This window comes from Bidens hawaiensis, unplaced genomic scaffold (assembly GCF_021521415.1).
Source record: "Bidens hawaiensis isolate Kalapana, Puna unplaced genomic scaffold, B.hawaiensis_p1.1 tig00004551_1, whole genome shotgun sequence".
NCBI classification, from domain to species: domain Eukaryota; kingdom Viridiplantae; phylum Streptophyta; class Magnoliopsida; order Asterales; family Asteraceae; genus Bidens; species Bidens hawaiensis.
The window spans coordinates 1,173,669-1,193,603 of record NW_027491277.1 but is presented as its reverse complement, the minus strand read 5'-3'; the positions used below and the strand labels follow the sequence as shown (position 1 = coordinate 1,193,603).

Genomic DNA, 19,935 nt, shown 5'->3' with positions numbered 1-19,935 from the left:
GGCTCCTCGTTCATCTCGTTGGTTCCTAAATGTCAAAATCCATCTGGGCTAGGGGATTTTCGACCAATAAATCTGGTTGGAGTCATTTGTAAGGTTATTTCGAAGGTGGTGGCGAACTGGTTCAAAAAGGTGGTTCCGTCAATTATTTCCGAGTCTCAATCAGCTTTCTTAAAAGGGCGCCTTATTTTCCTAGTGGTTAACGAGATCTTCTCGTGGGCCAAAGTTAATAAGAAAAAGGTTTTTCTCTTTAAAATCGACTTCGAAAAAGCTTATGATAACGCTAATTGGGGTTTTGTGGACGATATTTTAGACCAAATAGGGATGTCGGAGAGGTGGAGAGGGTGGATTCGGGGTATTCTGTCGACGTCCAGGACTTCTGTGTTGGTCAATGGATCCCCCAGTTTTGAATTTAATTGTACTAAAGGCATGAGACAAGGAGATCCACTCTCCCCCTTTATCTTATTGGTTGTTATGTGTAACAACTCGGCTTTCAAGTTAATATTTTATATTAAATACCTAATCCGTTTCGACATTCGGGTTAATTCTTAACACGTTTATCAATAATATTTTTCATTATTTAATATTATATAAATTTTCAAATAGTGGCAAAAATACCCCAAACTAAAACTTTTACCTCTATATGCTTCCACCTTATTATTACGAGGACTAAATTTCAAATTTGATATTAATATGGTTATAACCTGTTTACCCGCAAACCCAAACCCATAATCAGTACCAAACCCGTATCCAATTCATCACCCTTAACCCGATAATTAACTTGAACCTCAATCTTTGTGATTTTATTTGGAAATTTGATCATAATACTTATTAACTTTACCTTTTTTCGGCCTAACCGATACCCTAAATATGTTAACTCAATCATTATCGAGCTGTCATTCCTTATTATCATGACCGACACCCTATTGAACTTGGGAAACAAGAAAACGATCGATATATTTCAATTAAACGCGCCTGCACCTACACACCACCGTCGCCAACAATAACCCCAAGATTAATTGGATTATAATGCTCGTTTATACTCTGTTCGTTATCCACTTTTGGCCGGCCTTTGACGAATCTGTTTAACCCCATACGCGTCATCCTTAAAGGTAATCAACTATATGGTTTAAATCTTCGTTTATCCCTCTTCATTAACCTTATCATTAATCGGCCAATCCGTAAACGATTTGGCCGATTGATTCCTAGGGTTCTTGTTATGAACCTGGATCTTATGGTCTGTCTGTTTAATTATCTTCGCGATCAGGTTTAGATCAACAAATCAACCTAGCCCAGATGGCTAGGGTTAAGCGTTTAAGACTCGGGGAGGCTGGGGGTGCAGTTTCGAGCCCGTTTTGCTATTTATTTTTCTTCTTTTTTAGCCTTATGCTATATAATATGTATAAAATAAACATAATAATTAACTAGTATTCTCTTTTTTAGCCTTATGCTATATAATATGTATAAAATAAACATAATAATTAACTAGTATTTTATAAAAACCGACATATTAGCCGACTACTTTTTCCGAACCTTGTTGAAATTTATGTGAACGGATATATATATATAACAAGTAAAGGTTTTAATAAATGTTAGAGATTAAAAAAAAGGGGTTTTATTTATTTAAAATACATAATTAAAATATATATTAAACCTTATAATTTTACATAACTATTAAGTTTTTTTTATGAAAGATCATATTTTATGTAAATATCACTAGTTATTATTTGTTATCTATTATTTACAATATTAATATAAAGGAAAGATTTATTATTAATAAAGAAAACGTGTTATTAGTTCAAAATAAACATTTAGAACGAATCTCTTTGTATAAACTATGAAAGCTTTATAAATACGTAATTAAGTATCTTTATGTGTTTTATATAATCAACACTATATTATAAGCTTGGAAAATAAAAGTTGTATTTCAAAATAATAAAATTAATAATAAATAGCTTTTGTATGATTATACTCGATCATTAAATTTCCGAATCCTTATCTAGTCACTCATTTATATTCGTTTCCACAATTATTCGCTACTAGGACATCTCGTCGGTATTTCTCGAAGAACTTGATCCATCCTCCACCATATTTTATTTATCCCGTTTGCTCGTCGGTTAAGGTGAGTACCACATTCCCCTATTTAACTCGTTTTCTCACGTTTTGGGGACATATGCGTAAATATACTTTTCATATATACTTATACTCAAAACTGTAACTATTGTCTTATGTGTTAACAACTTATACCTTACTTGTTTATGTGCTTATTTGCTTTGTATGCTTTCGCATTCGGAGAGGTCCAACATAATTTCATTCTAGTATGATCATAAGCCAGTCGTTAGCCTTTGTGCTTCTCGACATCTTAGTTACACTTGCTCATTTGGTTAATTTGTTATTCTCATATGACTTGTTGCAACTACATATTTTTTTTGTTATATACTATATGTACATTTAAACTGGTGTGTTGCTCACTCAACCTTGTGTTGGCAAACTATATTATTTTCAACGAAGATGCAGGTTATTGTGTGAAGTGATTATCAAGATTGTTTGAAGCAACTTAGGATGCATGTTAGAGAAAAGATACAAGAACTTAATTTTGGATGTTTAATGTATTGTTTATTTATAAATTTGTTGTACATGAATATTTGTTTTATTTGAAATTATTAATTAGATATTGAAACTTATATTGTGCATGACAGTTACCTTGAGAGCTGTGACAATCCCCGACATTTCCGCCGTAGGTTGGGGTGTGACATTATGGAGGCTCTATCGTCTTTGATCAAGAAAGCCTGTGACGAAGGTATTTTTAAAGGGTTGAAACTTCCAAATGGTGGGTCTTTGATTTCTCACCTCCTGTTCGCTGATGACTCGCTCATTATTGGGGAGTGGGTTGAAGATAACGCTAAGAATCTCTCCCGTATTCTTAGGTGTTTCTACCTTTGCTCGGATTAAAAATTAATTTAAGCAAATCCAAACTCTTTGGGTACGGGGTGGATGAAGAGGAAGTTTCCCGCTTTGCGGGATTGATGGGGTGCTCATCGTGTTCTTTTCCCTTTACTTATTTAGGCCTGGGGCTAACATGAATAGATTCAATAGTTGGTCTCCTATTTTGGAGGTCTTTAATTCCAGATTATCTAGATGGAAGGCTTCCACCCTCTCTATTGATGGAGGTTAAAGAATGAGCAAGACAGTGGTTGGAAAAGAGTTATTGAGTCAATACATTGTTCTAGTAGGAGTTGGGATCCCGTTCCGGTTAATAAAAAAGTTACCAGGGTTTGGAAAAATATTGGGTCTGTAATTAACAAGTTAAAGTGAGGGGTCGGGTTTTTACTAGTCTCATCAAAGGAAGCATTGGAGATGGTAAAAACATCAAGTTTTGGCTCGATTATTGGCATGAACAAGGAAGGATGAAAGATTTGTTCCCGAACCTATTTAAACTTGAAAAAAATAAACGATGTTTGGTGTTCGAAAGAGTGAGAATGAACGGTTTTTGGATAGATTGGTTTTGGGAATGGTCTCGATCTCCAGTTGAAGGCGAGGAAATGCATGAATGGGAGAAGATCATGACATTTATTTCAAGGGCTGTTGGCCCAAATAGGCCTGATCATTGGGTTTGGGCCGATGCAGGTGGAAATAAATTCTCGGTGGCTGCAGTAAGGGAGTTATTGGAGAGAGACCATGAGGTTAATAACTGGCGTATCTTTGAGTGGTCGAAGTGGGTGCCGAGGAGATGTCAGATATTCTTTTGGAGGGCTGAGATGAACCGTATCCCCACTTTGGAAGCTCTCCAACTCAGAAATATTCCTTTAAGCTCGGCCCAGTGCTCGTGTTGTGGAGGTGGAATTGAGACCGTTGACCACCTTTTCACTTCTTGTGGTTATACGGCTGTGGTTTGGGATGACTTAGTTTCTTGTTGCAAAACTCACAGGTTCAGTGGGTCTAAGTTTGAAGATGTGGTGGACTTTCATAATTCTCCTTCGGTGCCTAATGCTTAAAAAGATGTTATCCACAGGATTGTTATAATTGCTTGTTGGAGGATTTGGAAAGCTAGGAATGAAAAGGTGTTCTCCAATAAAGTGGTTAGAATTGAAGAGATAATAGCAGACATTAAATCTCTTAGCTTTCTTTGATATTGTAATAGACCGAGATTTAAACCGATCCATTGGAAGGATTGGTGCTCGTTTAATTTGATGTAATCCTGTTTGTTTTTTGCCCCGTCGGGCTGTTTATATAAAGTTAACTTTCAAAAAAAAATTTGTTTAATGTTTAAAGGTTGTCACTTACAAAAATGGAGGCACGAACGTGAAGGTGCATTTGATATAGTGTGTGAGATTTCGGCAACACAACTACCTTCAGCTAGGGATGAGATCGGGACCGTACCGGTACCGACTGGTCCTGGTCCCGAAAATCTCGGTCCCGAAATTCGCGAATTCTTGGTACCGATACCGGTACGGGATCAGGACGGTACCGGGATTGAAGGTAAAAATTCGGGAAATATCGGTCCCGTCCCGTACCGTACTGTACCGGTACCGAAAATTAAAACTTTGGTACCGATTCGGTACCGACGGTACCAAATCGGTACCGATTCAGTACCGGTACCGGTACCAGTACCGATTTCGTTCATCCCTTAGCGACCATGAAAGAAATGTTATGTGGGAAGGAGTCAAAACTAGGAACCGCCACCGCCCTATGGCTCTTCCCTACTTAACTAGATTTTTAACTCTCATATATATAATTTGAGAAAACTCCTCTGTTAGTCCATGTGGTTTGTTGATTTTAACCGCTTTGGTATAATCGACAAACATTTAACAATTTCAGTCATTAAAGTTTTCTATTGTAACAATTTCAGTTCAATTAACGCCGTTAAACCCCATCCAACATGATAAAAAAATAATTGTTAATTAATATTATAATGTTATATGTTAAACGAATAATAATTGGTATATATTATGTTAATATTGTTCTATGTTACGTCAATAATTGTTAAAATGTTAACAAATAGTAAACGAGTCGAGTTCAAGTCGAGCTCGAACTTGAAATTTACTCGCGAGCTAAGCTCGAGCTTTAGAAACAAATATTGAAACGAGCCGAGCTCAAGCCATGTGAAAGTTAAATTAGCAGAGCTCGGGCTCGGCTCGTTTGCACCCCTAATGCATTATGCACAAATATAACATAAGTGCAGTATGCACAATATAACATACGTGCAGTATAGGGGTGCAAACGAGCTGAGCCCAAGTCGAGCTCAAGCTCGGCTTGTTTTGATCTCTATTTTTAAAACTTGAGCTCAGCTCGTTTACTATTTGTTAACAATTATTAACGTAATATATAACAGTTTTTATTATTCATTTATTATCTGGTAACATATTATATAATATGGATATTGGATTTTAGTAATACAAACTTTATCCTGTTGGCTTTGCTAAACCCACACTTCAAAAATGTACCTCAGTAGTCCCAAATTTTGACCTATTGGCTACTAACGAACTTTTCACTAACGTAATAGATTCCATTAGTTTTTTATGATATGATAAAAATAGTGACATGGACTGCTTATGTGGTAAAAAGTTATTGTTAAATTAATTAAATTTTTTTTAACTAAAATAAACGAACCGAACAACTTTTTTTTAACAAAAATAAACGAACTGAACTACTTTTTTAACAAAGGTAAACGAACCAAACTACCTTTGTGCGGCAAATTCGATCGATTTCGGTTACGTTCGTTATGATACCAGAACTAAACATAAGAAATAAATTCGTCAAGTAAACATATTTAAAATAAAATAAAATAAAAAGTCGAGACACTCGTATAGCTAGAGGTGCACAAATCGGATTTTTCAAATACTCGGGTTCGAGTATGGAACCGGGTTCGGGTATGATTGGGTATTAAAAAATCGGGTATTGGTAATACCCGGGTCGGGGTCGGGTCCGGGTATTGTCTCTAAAAACCATACCCTATGCATCGGGTTCGAGTCGGGTATAGAACCGGGTATTCTAAAACCGGGTATTTGAATACCCTATTTTCGAGTATTGAAAAAACCTTATTTTCGGGTTTTTTTGGGGTATTTTCAGGTATAGATTGGAGTTTTTTACAATGTTGCACTTTTTAGGGGTATTTTTTGGGTATACATCAGGAATTTGAAATACCCGGTTTCGGGTATTGAAAAAACCCGTTTCAGGGTATGGAACTGGTTCGGGTTTTCAGGTATTACCGGGTACAAATCGAGTCCCCGAGTTTAATACCGAAATGCATCCCTATCCGTACCCTACGGGTAGGGTCAGGTACGGGTTTGGGTTTTAAAAAATTGGTTTCGGATTTTTATTTAAGGTCCGGTTCCGGGTTCGAGTTTTTTTGTGCACCTTACATATAAAAAAATAAAATATTTAAAACGATGCTTGTTCGATCAGTAAAACCCGGGTGTTGGTAAAATCCAAGCGTTAAAACTCGGATGTTAATAAAACCCAAGCATTGTTGGTAAAACTCGGGCGTTGATACTAAAACTCAAGCGTTAGAACGGTGAGTCAACAAAAATTCGGTCAAAATATATTATACGTTGTTACGTACAATACAAAAAGGATCTAAAAACAAAAAAAAACACATTTTCCTAGAAAAAACAATGCAACAACAACCAACTTTGTGCCGCCAAATTGATCAATTTGGTCATTTCGGCACCAAAGTTCATTATGTCTCATATATTATGTGAATTTTGGAAGATTTGTGTATCTTTTTTTGTTAGCAGTGTTCATGTATGTAACACATAATTATTGTTACAATAAAAATTGTTTTTTAAGCCATACTTATCTACTTTTACTTCTAAACTACTTCAAAATTTTTTTTTACTATTATGTCAAATTTTAAACCTTGATCTTCACTCTTAATACCAAGGGCCTATACCACCCCGCAACGCTATAATGACAAAAAGGATTTGTTGAATTGTGTGTACCATAATTCCCTTGATAGTTGAAGGTCTTGATGCTTTAATTTGCCTACTACAAACGTTAGGCACATTAAAAGAACAGCCTCATGACCACACCCAATGTGAGAGTAAGTCAGAATTCATTAGAGAATATAATGTAGTTTATCTTCGAGTTTATTATCATTATTAGATATGGTATATTATGGTTAAGCTTATTAACTTTATTTGAATAATTAGTTACATGGTCTTCAAATATGTAAATACCGAAACAACAGGTCGATTTTCGCCAATATAGACCCATGCCAGTATACGTTTTGATAGATCAAGAAATCGTCAAAGAAATTAGTAACCATTTAGGCACAAATCTAATGAATATTGTATTATTGGCCAAAAAATAAGAAGCTTTTACAACATTTGTCTTTGCATATACCACATGTCTTTAGTTTCCCTTTGAAAACCTGACATAAACAGTTGATTCTCTTGTTACAAAACTAATCTTACCGGTTGCATGTTCTTCTATGGTTCTAAATAGTGAACCAAGCATGAAAACAGTGGATACCGATCGATCAAACATGAATCACCAATCTAAACCTTTCAAACTTGTAATTTTGCCATTGCTTTGATTACTTGATCCTTCTTGCACTCTTCAACTTGAACAACATTTGGAGTGTCATATGTAATTACATGTTCCAGTGGATAGCTTCTGTTGCTATGAAGCTTACGCGCTTCATTACAAACTCCATTTATCACCACCGTTTTATGTATCCCACCACGTAAGCTTTCGTAATCAGTGTCCCCATAATCTCCCATAATAACCACTGTATTCACCAAGCTCATACCCCATCTAACATACAAGTACCTAAACAATAATATCTTTAGCTACTGTTGACTTTGTTGACTAAGTTAGTTAGTTATTCTCTTACATACCTTAGAGCCTGAGCTCGAGAAGCAGCCACCGGTATCACATTCAACTTTGTACCATTTTGACAATATACACTCCGGCATCTAAGCGCTTGTTTTCTTAAAAACTCACGAAGATCCTTAACATGCGGTATCTAGACAAAACAAAACATATTAACAAGATTGGAGTTTGACTAAACCAAGTTTGACTTTAACTTACAGATTCTAAGTTCTTGATTTTGAACGAAAAACAATGTCGAGAAGCAGAATCACACTCGACAACGAGTTCTTTATCTTTTTTTCGTTCACTAATCGAAGCAGCCCAATGAACTAACGTGTTCTTCAAGTGGTCCCCACCCCAACGATAATCAATATGCGAAAGGTAATCAGAATCCGCAACAAACGGAAGACTTTTCGGGCTGCCTTCATTAGAAGGATAAAATATATCACCCCCACTGTTACAAATCACAGCATCAAATTCTGAGAGGCCTATTTTACTAGCTTTCATAAACGAATGAATCTCGGATATTGACGAAGCTGTCGACAATATTAATCCTAAATTCTCCCCTTTCTTATCCACTCTCACAATTTCAACAATCATGTTTATGATATCAACAAAGTGTTTGGTCAAACCACAGTCAACCGCTACAACGAATACGGCTTTCTTCCTTCGCAACTCCAGGAGCTCAGTTTCTTCCTTTACCGGCAACTTAGTTAAGTTTTCGAGCTTTTTCCCGACACTGGTTTTGCTTTTTAGTGACTGGGAATTTGTGTCTGACTTTTGGGAACAATCAACGCCTCCGTGATCGTTTATAACACCTTCTAGTGAGATCTTTAAGTCGTTAAGGTCTCTTAAGGAATCTTCGGGTGATTGTGATTCTGAATATTCGTATCCGACTGCACAACTTTCCCAGTGTGGATGACGTGGCCTGCAACAAGCTAGTCGAGCTAGATATGTTTTGCAATGCTCGGGCCATGAGAAAAGATGAATGTTTTTTAAACCGTTTTGTTTACATTTAGACCAAAGTTGCTTATCGGCTACCAGCTTCAAAAGTGCGTCTGCTATTGACTGCTGGTTGTGCGGGTCAATAAGTAACCCGTTATCAAGAGCCTGCAGTTGCCGTTTTATTTTCAGTATCAGAAACATATCTAACCCATAATATAAACGGACCGTGTTCAGGTTGACATGTTTAATTAAATGGGTCATGGTTGGGTTGACCTGTTTAACCCGTTTTGTTAAACGGGCCGACCCACCAACCTGCTTAAGACCCGTTTAACCCATTTTGTACAACACACCAACCCAAATAACACATTTACATAACTTGAGTATAATCTGACAACCTATTTGACATGTTTAGATTTTATGTCCGGGTTACATGATTTTATGTGTGTGCAGGTCAGGGTTGATGTTTCTGACAGTTTTCAGGTTGACAATCTTAATTTAAACCCGTTTACGTATGAGCGGGTCAAATCAAGTTATATTTATCAAAAGAGGAGGATGAAATTAGTTAAAAGTTAACTTATTATTTATAAAAGTTAAGACAGAATTTCTCAAATGGTATTTCAGGTCAACAAATCCGACCCGGCCCGTTCCAAAGCTATATGTTTTGACCCGTTAACCAACTAGTTCAACCACCCAATTTATCAGAAAACACACCTTCTTAATATCAACCGGGCCTCCGTTTTTAGTAGCCACCATGGGTAAACCATATGCTGCTGCCTATTCAGAATAACAACTCATGTTCATTTCGATGCTTAAAAGTTAAATGTTGACCTTTTAGAACCGGTAAGTATAACTATATAAGGTAGAAAAGAACCAAACCTCTATCAAAGTGAGACCAAACGGCTCGATAAACGCTGGATTAATAAACACACCCTTCGTTCGGGCTACTAGCCGATATATCTCAGGAACTTCAGATTGCTTATGATGTTTTGGATAAGAAACTTGACCATACATATCATATTTATCAATCAACTTCAAAATCGATAACAAAACTGCTGAATTTGTTGTAGACATTTCATCAATATTATCACGGTTTCCCATTATTAATAAGAGGTTTGCAAGATCCCTCAGTGCACGACACTCCCCAAAAGCTTTGACCAGAGTGGTCAAATTCTTTTTCGGGTCAGGTCGAGCCAGAGCCAGGATGATGGGCTTGTGTGGGTTCGTGAAGAACCGTGTTATCTGCAATGAATAACCAGAAAGTTGTTGTGAGAACACATATATGTTGTGAGGATTTAAAGTGTTCAGATTGTTATCTAACAAACCTCAGACCAAACGGGCGGGTTTGGAGTTGCTGAGTTATCTTGATATCCTTCTGAATCATCATCTGCACCACCACTGTTTGGAACTATATGCTTAAACTCCATTCCTGGAGGTATTACCTAACACAAATTTGAAGTTTGGCATGCTTGAGTTAGACAAGAAGGTTTCGGGTTTGCATGCAAAAAAAAAACCAAAGCGAACAAAATTATGGATTTTTAAAATAAGTAATTTATAAGAATTTAATAAACAGCGTAACCCAAATGTTTGACCCCAAAATGTATAATAAATTAAATCAATTAATCATTCATTAACAAAGGCCCAAATCCATTATTTGGCCAAATTTTTTTCGGCCCAAAAATTTCAAGCCTAAATGGTATAACCGAATAGTTTTCAAAAACGCAAAAATGAAATTCGGCTAATTAGTACGGCAACTATGGTTATGTTTAATCTCTAATGGTTAAAAAGTAGCTTAAAAGGAAACAGGTCAAAACCGCCGAAAGTTTAATTCTTCATATAATCTAAACACAACATTTCCTAAAGATGCTTATAAAGTCAAACAAAAAGTGTTCCAGGTCAACCCAACCCAACCCGTTACTTACAATTGGACGAGGCGAGAACCTGCCAAAGCAGCTCACATTTCGTCTATTTCTCGCTCTTAATTTCCTCTCAAGAACGGGATCAAACGCATCATACAAATTCCATTGCTCGTCAATCTCTTGCCGCGTACTAGTAATAATCACTTCGGACGAATCAACCGTTATCTCCTCGGCCTCAATCCGCCTCATTATTCTATAAGTCGTATTAATATCATCCTTTGATTGTCTCCCTTGTTGCAATATTTGTTCCAGTTTATCGCGCCCAAGCGAATGGCCCGTAAACAACATAGGGACATTTAACGCACCCGACAAAAGTGCAGCAGCGTTTCCCGCATCTGCATAATGCCCGTGAATCGAAGCGGGCCATACAGGCTTCCCGTCACCAATTTGCTCGCTTAAAACTTTGGACATTTGTAGAATGTAGGTTAACGCACCATCAACAAACTCTGGAATGTGGGGCCATAGGAGTTCTTTAGGGATATATTTGTCTTTTGGACCAAACGGGATGCGGATTATGTATGTGCCACTGCTCTCGCCAGTTTCGCAGTCGTCATCGTTAAGTGGGTTTAACATTTCAGTTGGTTCACCGTATGACCAGTCCACACCGGGTGCTGATACTTGCCTAGTCAGCAAATCTACTCTGTAAACCCCAGGCATTGCACCTAATGCTCTTGCTAGTTCTACTACATATTTCACCTGAAATACACAATTTTTTATTAGTCTATTACAACATTGCAAGTTTTCAATCGTGGGCTCGTGACAGGTTGGTGGGTTGACGGGTTGAATTGTTCAAACCGAAGATGACCCGCGTTTATATTCGTGTCAAAAACATCAACCCTATTACCCTAACCCGCACACACTTAAAATCATGTAACATGAAAACAACCCGTTTAGCCCATTCATCTAAACGTGTCAAACAGGTTGGCGGGTTTTAATCAAGTTGTAAACATGTTAATCATGCTGGTGGGTTGTAAAAAATGGGTTAAGCAGGTCATAAACAGGGTATTGAGTTGACCCGTTTAACTAAACATGTTGACTTCTTTAACTAAACGTTTAAAAAGATCAATCTAAACGGGTTAAATATGCCAACCCAAAACCTGATTATTTACCTGTCCACCAGTATCAGAATCGCGGCCTAGCTCCATATTTTCACCACGAATGAGACCATGAAGACTGATTAATACAATGTATAGTTTCTTTTCCTTTTGTTGAGTAGCAAAGTTCTTCAACACATCCATCGAGTTTATCCTTTTCATTCCACCTTTCGTGCTAACGCCGCCCTTAGGTGATATCTCACTCACTGTATCCCCTCTCTCTCCTTCAGATAACTCTTCGGGCATGTCAGCAAGTAACGGTTTTGGGACCCGTGCTATCACACTTTTTTGTTTCATTTTACGACCTAGCTGCATATTCAAAATGATAACAACCTTTTAGTTGCAAATAATATTAAAGATATATTGAGCTATAAAACAATGGATAATGAAAACCTTTTTCTTCCTGCGCGCCAAGTTCCAAATCCTCCAGCTCATATTCTCTAATCTTGTGTTTCTTTCTTCTGAATCTCGGATCGACGAGGCCTGCAAATATTTGAACAATTGATGTATGATTCTTCTGTATGTAAAAACTTGTTGCAGACTTGCAGATGTATGAATAAAAGCTTATCAGTTTAACCTTCTTTATATCAAAAGTAGCTTTAAATCAACTTATATGCCCTAAGTGTACTATTATCTAAATTTTTCTTAATGCATATTGGATTTTATTAATCCACACCATTATATATTTACCGATAACAATCGGTACAGACAATTTTCGTGAGTTAGAGTCTTTAAGTTTCACTTTTGCTCACAATGACGATTATAAACCAAATGAGGAAATTTAGAAGCGTAATCGAGTGGGAATCACTGCTGCATTTGACACTTTTGGTTTCCTCGCGCCTGAAGCTATGGAGTTACTTAGCCGAGTTCAACGGCTCATGCATAGTAATGTTATGACTCCAAGATCAATCAATGTAATTTTTAAAAGATTGGGTTTTCCAATTCAAAAGGGTTAGCGTGTTGCCCGTTTGCCTTATGTTTCGATATAATCACTACTTATTCCAAACTTATATTTCTGTAGAAATTACATGTAACCTTATGAATTATTCGGTTTTAGAAAATAAAATTATTTTATTTATTACTTTATTTAATGTTCTAAACTTGTAAAACAGGATGCTAACAACTTTTCTTGCCTAATGTTACATATTGTGTTCATCTTAAAAAAAAAATAAAATAAATAATAATAATAATATATCATTTTAACTTTTCCGGTTAAAATTCTTCCTAACATGTATATTCATATAATGTAAAATAATATCATGGATCATCATCAATGTGTGTTCAAATTCAAACCAAATGATGCACATGCATACATACCATGGCCCAAGAACGACGAAGATCAGTCTCGTCGAATTTGGTAATAACCTCTTCGACGAAATATCTGGTAGGGCTAAACTTGCCTCTTTCTCTCAGCATTAGCGACGAGTTCTTGTCGTCAAGTCCCGGACCCACGTCCAGAATGGCTTCCAGGTAACTGTTTATCCAATCGTTTCCCGCCATTTCGATCTATATTACACAAATTCAATATTCAATTTTAATGCGTTAATGATAATAATGTTGTTTTGTTTTGATGAAAATGATGTGTGTTTGATGAATTTGGGAAATGAATTAATTGTTTGTTTGTTTGTTTGTTTGTTTGGGAGGGAGAGAGTTTCGCAGGGTGTACGGAAAACAAGCCGTACGACTTGCTGCTGCTTTTGGCTTTGTTCCACTTTTCATAATCGGGTCGATCGGGTTTAACAAAAAACAAATTCAGTAGTAGTTAATTAGATAATGGAATTGATACTCGTATAGTTCATCACATAAAATACATATTTTTAATTTTAAAATGATATGTATTCGGTTGGTAAAACGCGCTTGTTACAGATGTGAATCAAAAAGAATTCGGTTGGTATCGGTTACGTTCGTAATGCTACTGGAACTAAATCTAAAATATACATTCGTGAACAGCCAAATACCAAAAAATAATAATAAAATAACATTGTTATATTAGCATTTGGATCTCTTGCTCCCGAGGCGGTTCGCTTTTTAAAACGGGTGCAAAAGGTGGTCCACAGTGACTCACAGAGCCCGAGGAACCAAGGATTTATATTTAGTAGAATAGGCTTTGCGATCCAAAAGAGGATAGCGGCGCAGCTTGTTGCTCGCTTACCCATTATCCAAATGTAGTTTGGTTGGTGTTAAATGTTAATAAAGAAATTGAATCGGAGATGATATTAGAAAGAAATTAGAAAAGATAAATGTTTTAATGACGTGGAATTTGTAAAACTTACTCACGGTGGGTGCAAGCCAAGGCGAATTAGATCGATATCGTTTAGCTTTTTTATGATACCAGAACTAAATAAGATTGATACAAAAGGAAAACGGGCTACGGCGCTAGCTCCTTCGGATAGCAAGACTAAGGGACTGTTTGGCAAGTACTGAACCATTAAGTGCTGAACCATTAAGAGGTATGAATGACTAAGAGACTCTGAACCAGTAAGTGCTGAACAGTAAATGTTGTTTGGTTGGACATCTGAATAACTGTGCATAATGACTATTTTACCCTTCTGAACAATTTTGTACTTAATGAATAATCTGTTTAGTTAGAACTCTTAATAATTGTATAGAATGACCAAACTTTCATTATAACAAACCAAAATACATCTTAAAACAAACTATCATTAAATACATGTTAAAAATAGTTAACCTAATAATACATCCACAAGTAGGCAAAACCCCTAAACATCAAACAAGGCATGAGCTATATCTACTTGACTACTTGTTCACTCTATTGTTGAGTTTAGACAATCCTTATATAGTCTCTTTGATTCATAACATTATGATGATTGAGGGACTAAAAATAATCTTAAAATACCATAAAAATTAATCTCAAAATACCATGACTGTTGTGCCCCGAATATGAGAATTGATTGGAGAATTGAATCTCTGGTGAGGATTCAGAATAGCAACATATAATCTTAATCACCGAGGATGGAATAAAAATCGATTGAATCATACATTGATATTGAACCTGATTAGCTACATCGTCGTAGCAATAAAGAGTTGTGGTGTTCGGGTCCGGTGGCGACGGCGGTGTTCGATGGTGAGAAGGTGTAGAAACTGATGAAGATCGGCGGTGAGGAAGAAGAGAGCTGTATATGTTAGGGTATAATTGGCATGTGTGTGCGCTGAATGGTTCAGCCAATTTTTGAAGTGGATGATTCAGAGGTACACTGAATCATTAAGAGGTTTTATTCAAACTAACCAAACACAACCATGTCTGACCGATTCAGATATATACATCTGAATGGTCCTATTAAGTACCAAACAAACAACCCATAAGTCATTTAAAAATAATATACATAGATCGTGGGGTCATAACATTACTATTAATGCTTGTTTTGGCAAAGCTAAGTAGTTTTACAATCTCGGACGTTAAGAAACCAAAAATATCAAATGCGAAGATTATAAATATGTGTTAATTGTCAATAGCCAAGGCACACTTTCAATGTATTACATAAACCGGTTTTAACTATAGTTAAGCAAACTGATTTACGCCTCTGGCCACAAGTGTTAAAACTAAAAAGAGAATCATAGAGCAACATCTTATGTACAATAAACAAGATATAATGTTTTTCTTGTAAGTTAAAACTGGACTTTCGAATATAATAAGATGAGCCTATATAAGTTAGAACGACAAAAAATGCTGAGTAATTTAAACATTAGCTATTTCAATTTTGATGGGGGTGGTAAGGTGATTGGAGTGTTAAATAAAAAATCAAGGGTTCGAAACTCATAGTGTACAAATATTTAGTCGTTCAAAAATTTTTTTTGAACATTATTTATCACAACTGTTTTTAACAAAATAAGTTTTTAAACATTATTAATATTCAACAACATGCGGTACGGCACGGGAAAGGAAATGAATCAAGCAGAGCATCACCAATCGGGATGACGATGTTTCAATACTCATCCCAAACTGCCACGCCAACGTCCCTTTCGACTTTCGAGCCTCCATCTTGCTTTCCTTTTCATATTTTTTTGTCTATTCTCCCTTTGGGCACCAAACTGATACACTACTACTCACCTTCCACCTCATCCCATGTCACATTCTCATCCTTGGGGGACCACATTCCGCCCCCACAAAATCTCCTTTTACCCTTATAAAGTACCTTCGAAAAATCTTTAAAAATCTTTGAGTTGCGTCAAATCATAAAAGTAAATGGTTAACTTTGTAGAATAGCTACTAAATTTTGAAAGTATTTCAATTAAGTCATTTAAGTTTAAAATGTGTTCCGACTAATTCACTTAACTTTCATATATTAAGCTAAAACATTAAGGATATCACAAACTATTTTCTTAGAAATTTTTTTGGTAAATTGGATTCTAATAATCCCGACTAAATGCTACTGACCGATAATAATTCTAACTGAGTTTATTCTCACTTGTGGTACTAAATTAAAAAAAAAAAATTGGCTTTTAGTGGTCATTCGTTAAAAATAAACTTAACGGCGTTAAGTTTTTTTTTTATAAATTTTAAACTGATTCTTAAGGCTTTTGATCATAAGGAGGATACATGTCGACTGATGTAAAACTTAGCACGAAACGATGCTCAAAATTGGAGCATCGTTTGAGCTAAGTTTTATATCAATCGAGTCATATTCTATTAAGAGAGACGAAAAGATTAAAACCACTTCTAACAATATTCATTCCTCCCCTACTCTCTCATCCTAACGCCTTATATCAACGGTGTCTCACCGATTCTCTCGTTGGGCCTAGTTACTTTCTTCTCTTGACTTGGGCTGCTAAATGGACCTTGATCAATGTTCATAAACTGTTGTTGTATATTAATACTCGTTCCCGCCATAATTTTCAAAACTATAACATTTCCTTTTATTGAAGTTTACCATTCCAACAAGCTAGCTTTGTTTTGAGGGTTTAGGGTTTTCAATTAACAAATAGTCTTGAATTTATAGGGTTATAGGGTTTAGGGTTTTCAATGAATTGAACAAGACTTATTCGGATAAAGATTGAACACTTGTTTGGTATTATTATTATTATTATTATTATTATTATTACTTGTTCATTATTAATCCAAGATTTATTATTATTATTATTATTATTATTATTATTATTATTATTATCAAGTCACAAGAAACAAGTTTTGAAGCAGCCATGAGAGGTCCTTTAAGCAAGTCACGTGAATCTCCTTCCCACTTCTTCAAGTTCATCAAACCGGCTTCCGGTTCGATCTCCCAACTGGTCAGTTTCTATCTCTAAAACTTCTTGTTAAGTAGTTTTATTGAATATATATTAACTAGGGGTGTGCGCGGTTTGGTTTGGGTCAGTTTTCTGGGCTAGATCTTTCTAAAGAATCTTTAACTAGTTTGCATATATGCATATGCAGTCTATACCTATGTCACACCGAAAATATATAAAAGGCCGAAGAAACAACAAAACGGTCGTATTGAAAAGAGGGTGTAAAAAATGGCCTGTGAAGATGATCGATTGGGCGTTTGGCGAAGGTTGGGATAAGTTTGTAAGAGAAAATGGTGTGCAAGAATTTGATATTGTGGTTTTTAAGCATCAAGGAAATATGGTTTTTGATACCACGGTTTTTGACACTTCTTGGTGCAAAAGGGAGTTTTATGATAATCAAGTTACTAAACCATCAAGAAAATGTAGGCGGATTTTGTTAATAATAATTGTGCAATTGATCGAATTAAGATGTCAGTAGTTTGTATAAAATGCAAATGAATCTAGTTATGAATAATTTGTAGCAATGAAGATGATCAATACTAATGATCAGCATCCGTCCTTTATCAAGGCTTTGTCAAGTAGCGACTCACGAAATCGATTGGTAATTCAATGATTTTGAAATCCTCATGCTTTGATCTTTTTGTGGAAATAATTGATGTGTTTTTATGTAGTATATTCCGAAGAAATTTGCATTAGCTAATGGATTAAGTAATGGAGAAATGATCTTAAAATATGCTGAACATGATGGATCATGGAAGGTTAAGTTCGCAAACCATTTGGGCGTATACTACTATATTCAACCTGGATTGAAGGAATTTTGCGTTGCAAATGGTTTAAAGAAAGGAGATCGTCTTAAATTTGAGCTCACTCGTAATGGGGAAAAACCGACTGCCACTATTTCAAGTATGAATTAGTAACTCTGTTTGAAATAATTTAAAAAAAAAAACGATTTATGTTAACCGGTTTATGCATTTTCCTGTTATTAACATCTTTGTGTTTTACTCATTAGGAGAATAGAGCATGTTGAAGAAGAAGAAGAAGAAGAAGAGTGATTGCTGTATGTTTCGGATTTGTCTGTTGCTTTAAAGTAGAGTGGCTCTTTGCATATTCCTTTTGCTGGCTGTTTCGAAAATCTTTACATCTTTGATAATCATTTAAAAAATAAAATACAAGAATCTCATAATATCACTGTGTAATGATTTAAAAAAAAATGTAAACGTATCTGTTGACAGTGTTTTAATTTAGTAGCGAGCCAAAAAGTTTTTATCAATGGGTAAAAACTAACCTGCTAACAAATTATCTTTATCATTAACGGGTTACTTATGGGTCAAAACAATGTTAGTTGTTAATGGGTCAAAATTATCTCGGTAACGTACAGGCTAAATTTTGGTATTATAAACGGGTCATGGGTCAAAACAATGTTCATTATTAGCAGGTCTAAATTATCTCAGTAACATGTAAAAATTATTGTGTATTATTTAACGAGTTACCCATGGAAACTGTGTTTTTCAATAACGGGTCAAAATTATCCTGGTAAAAATTTGGCAATATTAGCGGGTTACTTGTCAAATCAAGACGAAGTGCTAATGAAGTTGTAGCACCTAAGATCCTAAAAGAACTGGATACAATTCCTGATGATAATCGTAATCTTTACTTTATTGGCACTTTGAGCTCTGGTGATTGTGTTAAATATAAACTGGTAACTGGAAATTTAATTGACAAACTTTTATTCTTTTGCTTTTTTTTTTCTTTTTTGATCATGGCAAATGTGTGATATTATGGTTTATATTAATATGTTTTTGTGTTTTTTGGTGTCTTGTACATCTTTTATGCATTAGATCTTAGGGCCATGTAGTCTGAATCTCATGGAATGGTGGAAACTCCTTACTTTGTTGACACTTTTGAGGTCAAAAATCTTTTATACACCGTATTCTTTGTTGATCTTCATGTTGAAATTGAATCGATCAAGTGGTTAAATTATTCCTTGTGGAACACAAAGGCTCGTGGACGGTTAAGTTGAGAAACGTTCTAGGAAGATACTGCAATTGAAGAAAATTTGTGTTGCAAATGGCTTAAATAAAGGAGATAGCGTTAATTTGAGCTCATTCAAAGCGGGTTGAAACCAATTGCTCAATTTTCAAGTATGAATTTGTTATTTTGATTGAAACAATTTATTTTGTATAATTTCTTAAACTTGGTACTTAAACACCTGCTGTTGTTCGTTAAAGTAGTTGACTTAGTTCGGATCAAACATGACAATAAACTACAGTAGAGCATGTTGTCATGAGGTGTTAAAGTTGAGAAATTGGCATTGAGTTATGCCCAGATGTTTTTGAATTTGTTTATTAGTTGAAAAAAATTAAAAATCTAGAAAATGGGACACTTGTGTGTGTTGATTTAAGACGTGTGAACATTTCGTTGTGCGGTGTTCTTTGACAACCCAAACCATTACAATTCGATGTTATTTGGTTACTACTTGCAGGCCCTCACACTGTCACACAGCTGCAAAACACCTTAACTTGCAGCTGTCCTGAATGACACGAATGGGTCTTGAAACCGCACCCCAACGTGTGACGGCACCGCCATGTTTACCGGACAAAATATAATAAGAGAAATAGTAGGGTGTGAAATTATGAGATGACACGAGCCTACGATATATATTGTTGTTTTGTTCGGTAATCACCAATGGATCTTCAAATGACAATTAACTATTTCTGTTTTTCGCATTATTGGGGTCGACAAAAACTAGACAATTAGAAAAATAAAATATTTTTGTTGGAATTTGTGGAACATGTGTAATCACCAGCATATCTGGTAAGTGAATTTATAAGTTTTGTAGCAGTTGTATAAGCGTATGTTGAATAATAAGAACGTGTGTTTAATTCTTTGCATTGCCTTTATTAATATCACAATTATATTTTGCCCAT

At 35.6% G+C, this 19,935-nt stretch overlaps 2 protein-coding genes across 2 annotated transcripts; one reads left to right on the top strand and one right to left on the bottom strand.

Moving 5' to 3' along the window:
• Positions 1-7,306: 7,306 nt before the first annotated feature.
• LOC143626944 (putative sucrose-phosphate synthase 1) lies at positions 7,307-13,267 on the bottom strand. Its single transcript, XM_077096869.1, has 10 exons — positions 13,085-13,267; positions 12,161-12,250; positions 11,783-12,076; positions 10,677-11,369; positions 10,080-10,196; positions 9,634-9,996; positions 9,469-9,531; positions 8,032-8,922; positions 7,839-7,966; positions 7,307-7,770 (listed from the first exon to the last, which is right to left on the bottom strand). The coding sequence occupies exons 1-10, from the start codon at positions 13,265-13,267 to the stop codon at positions 7,506-7,508; spliced, it is 3,087 nt and encodes a 1,028-aa protein (XP_076952984.1). The 3' UTR covers positions 7,307-7,505.
• Positions 13,268-17,112: 3,845 nt separating this feature from the next.
• LOC143626973 (B3 domain-containing protein REM10-like) lies at positions 17,113-18,025 on the top strand. The gene is made up of 4 exons (XM_077096887.1): positions 17,113-17,478; positions 17,530-17,609; positions 17,680-17,911; positions 18,018-18,025. The coding sequence occupies exons 1-4, from the start codon at positions 17,145-17,147 to the stop codon at positions 18,023-18,025; spliced, it is 654 nt and encodes a 217-aa protein (XP_076953002.1). The 5' UTR covers positions 17,113-17,144.
• Positions 18,026-19,935: the final 1,910 nt, after the last annotated feature.

Excerpts from the sequence above, each read along its gene's own strand:
- LOC143626944 (XM_077096869.1), bottom strand. The coding sequence starts at position 13,267 with ATGGCGGGAAACGATTGGATAAACAGTTACCTGGAAGCCATTCTGGAC. Across the intron at positions 12,077-12,160 it reads TGGCGCGCAGGAAGAAAAAG|CTAGGTCGTAAAATGAAACA; the intron begins GTTTTCATTATC and ends TTGAATATGCAG. Across the intron at positions 8,923-9,468 it reads GCCCGGTTGATATTAAGAAG|GCTCTTGATAACGGGTTACT; the intron begins GTGTGTTTTCTG and ends CGGCAACTGCAG.
- LOC143626973 (XM_077096887.1), top strand. The coding sequence starts at position 17,145 with ATGCATATGCAGTCTATACCTATGTCACACCGAAAATATATAAAAGGC. Across the intron at positions 17,479-17,529 it reads GCAATTGATCGAATTAAGAT|CAATGAAGATGATCAATACT; the intron begins GTCAGTAGTTTG and ends AATAATTTGTAG. Across the intron at positions 17,610-17,679 it reads GCGACTCACGAAATCGATTG|TATATTCCGAAGAAATTTGC; the intron begins GTAATTCAATGA and ends GTTTTTATGTAG.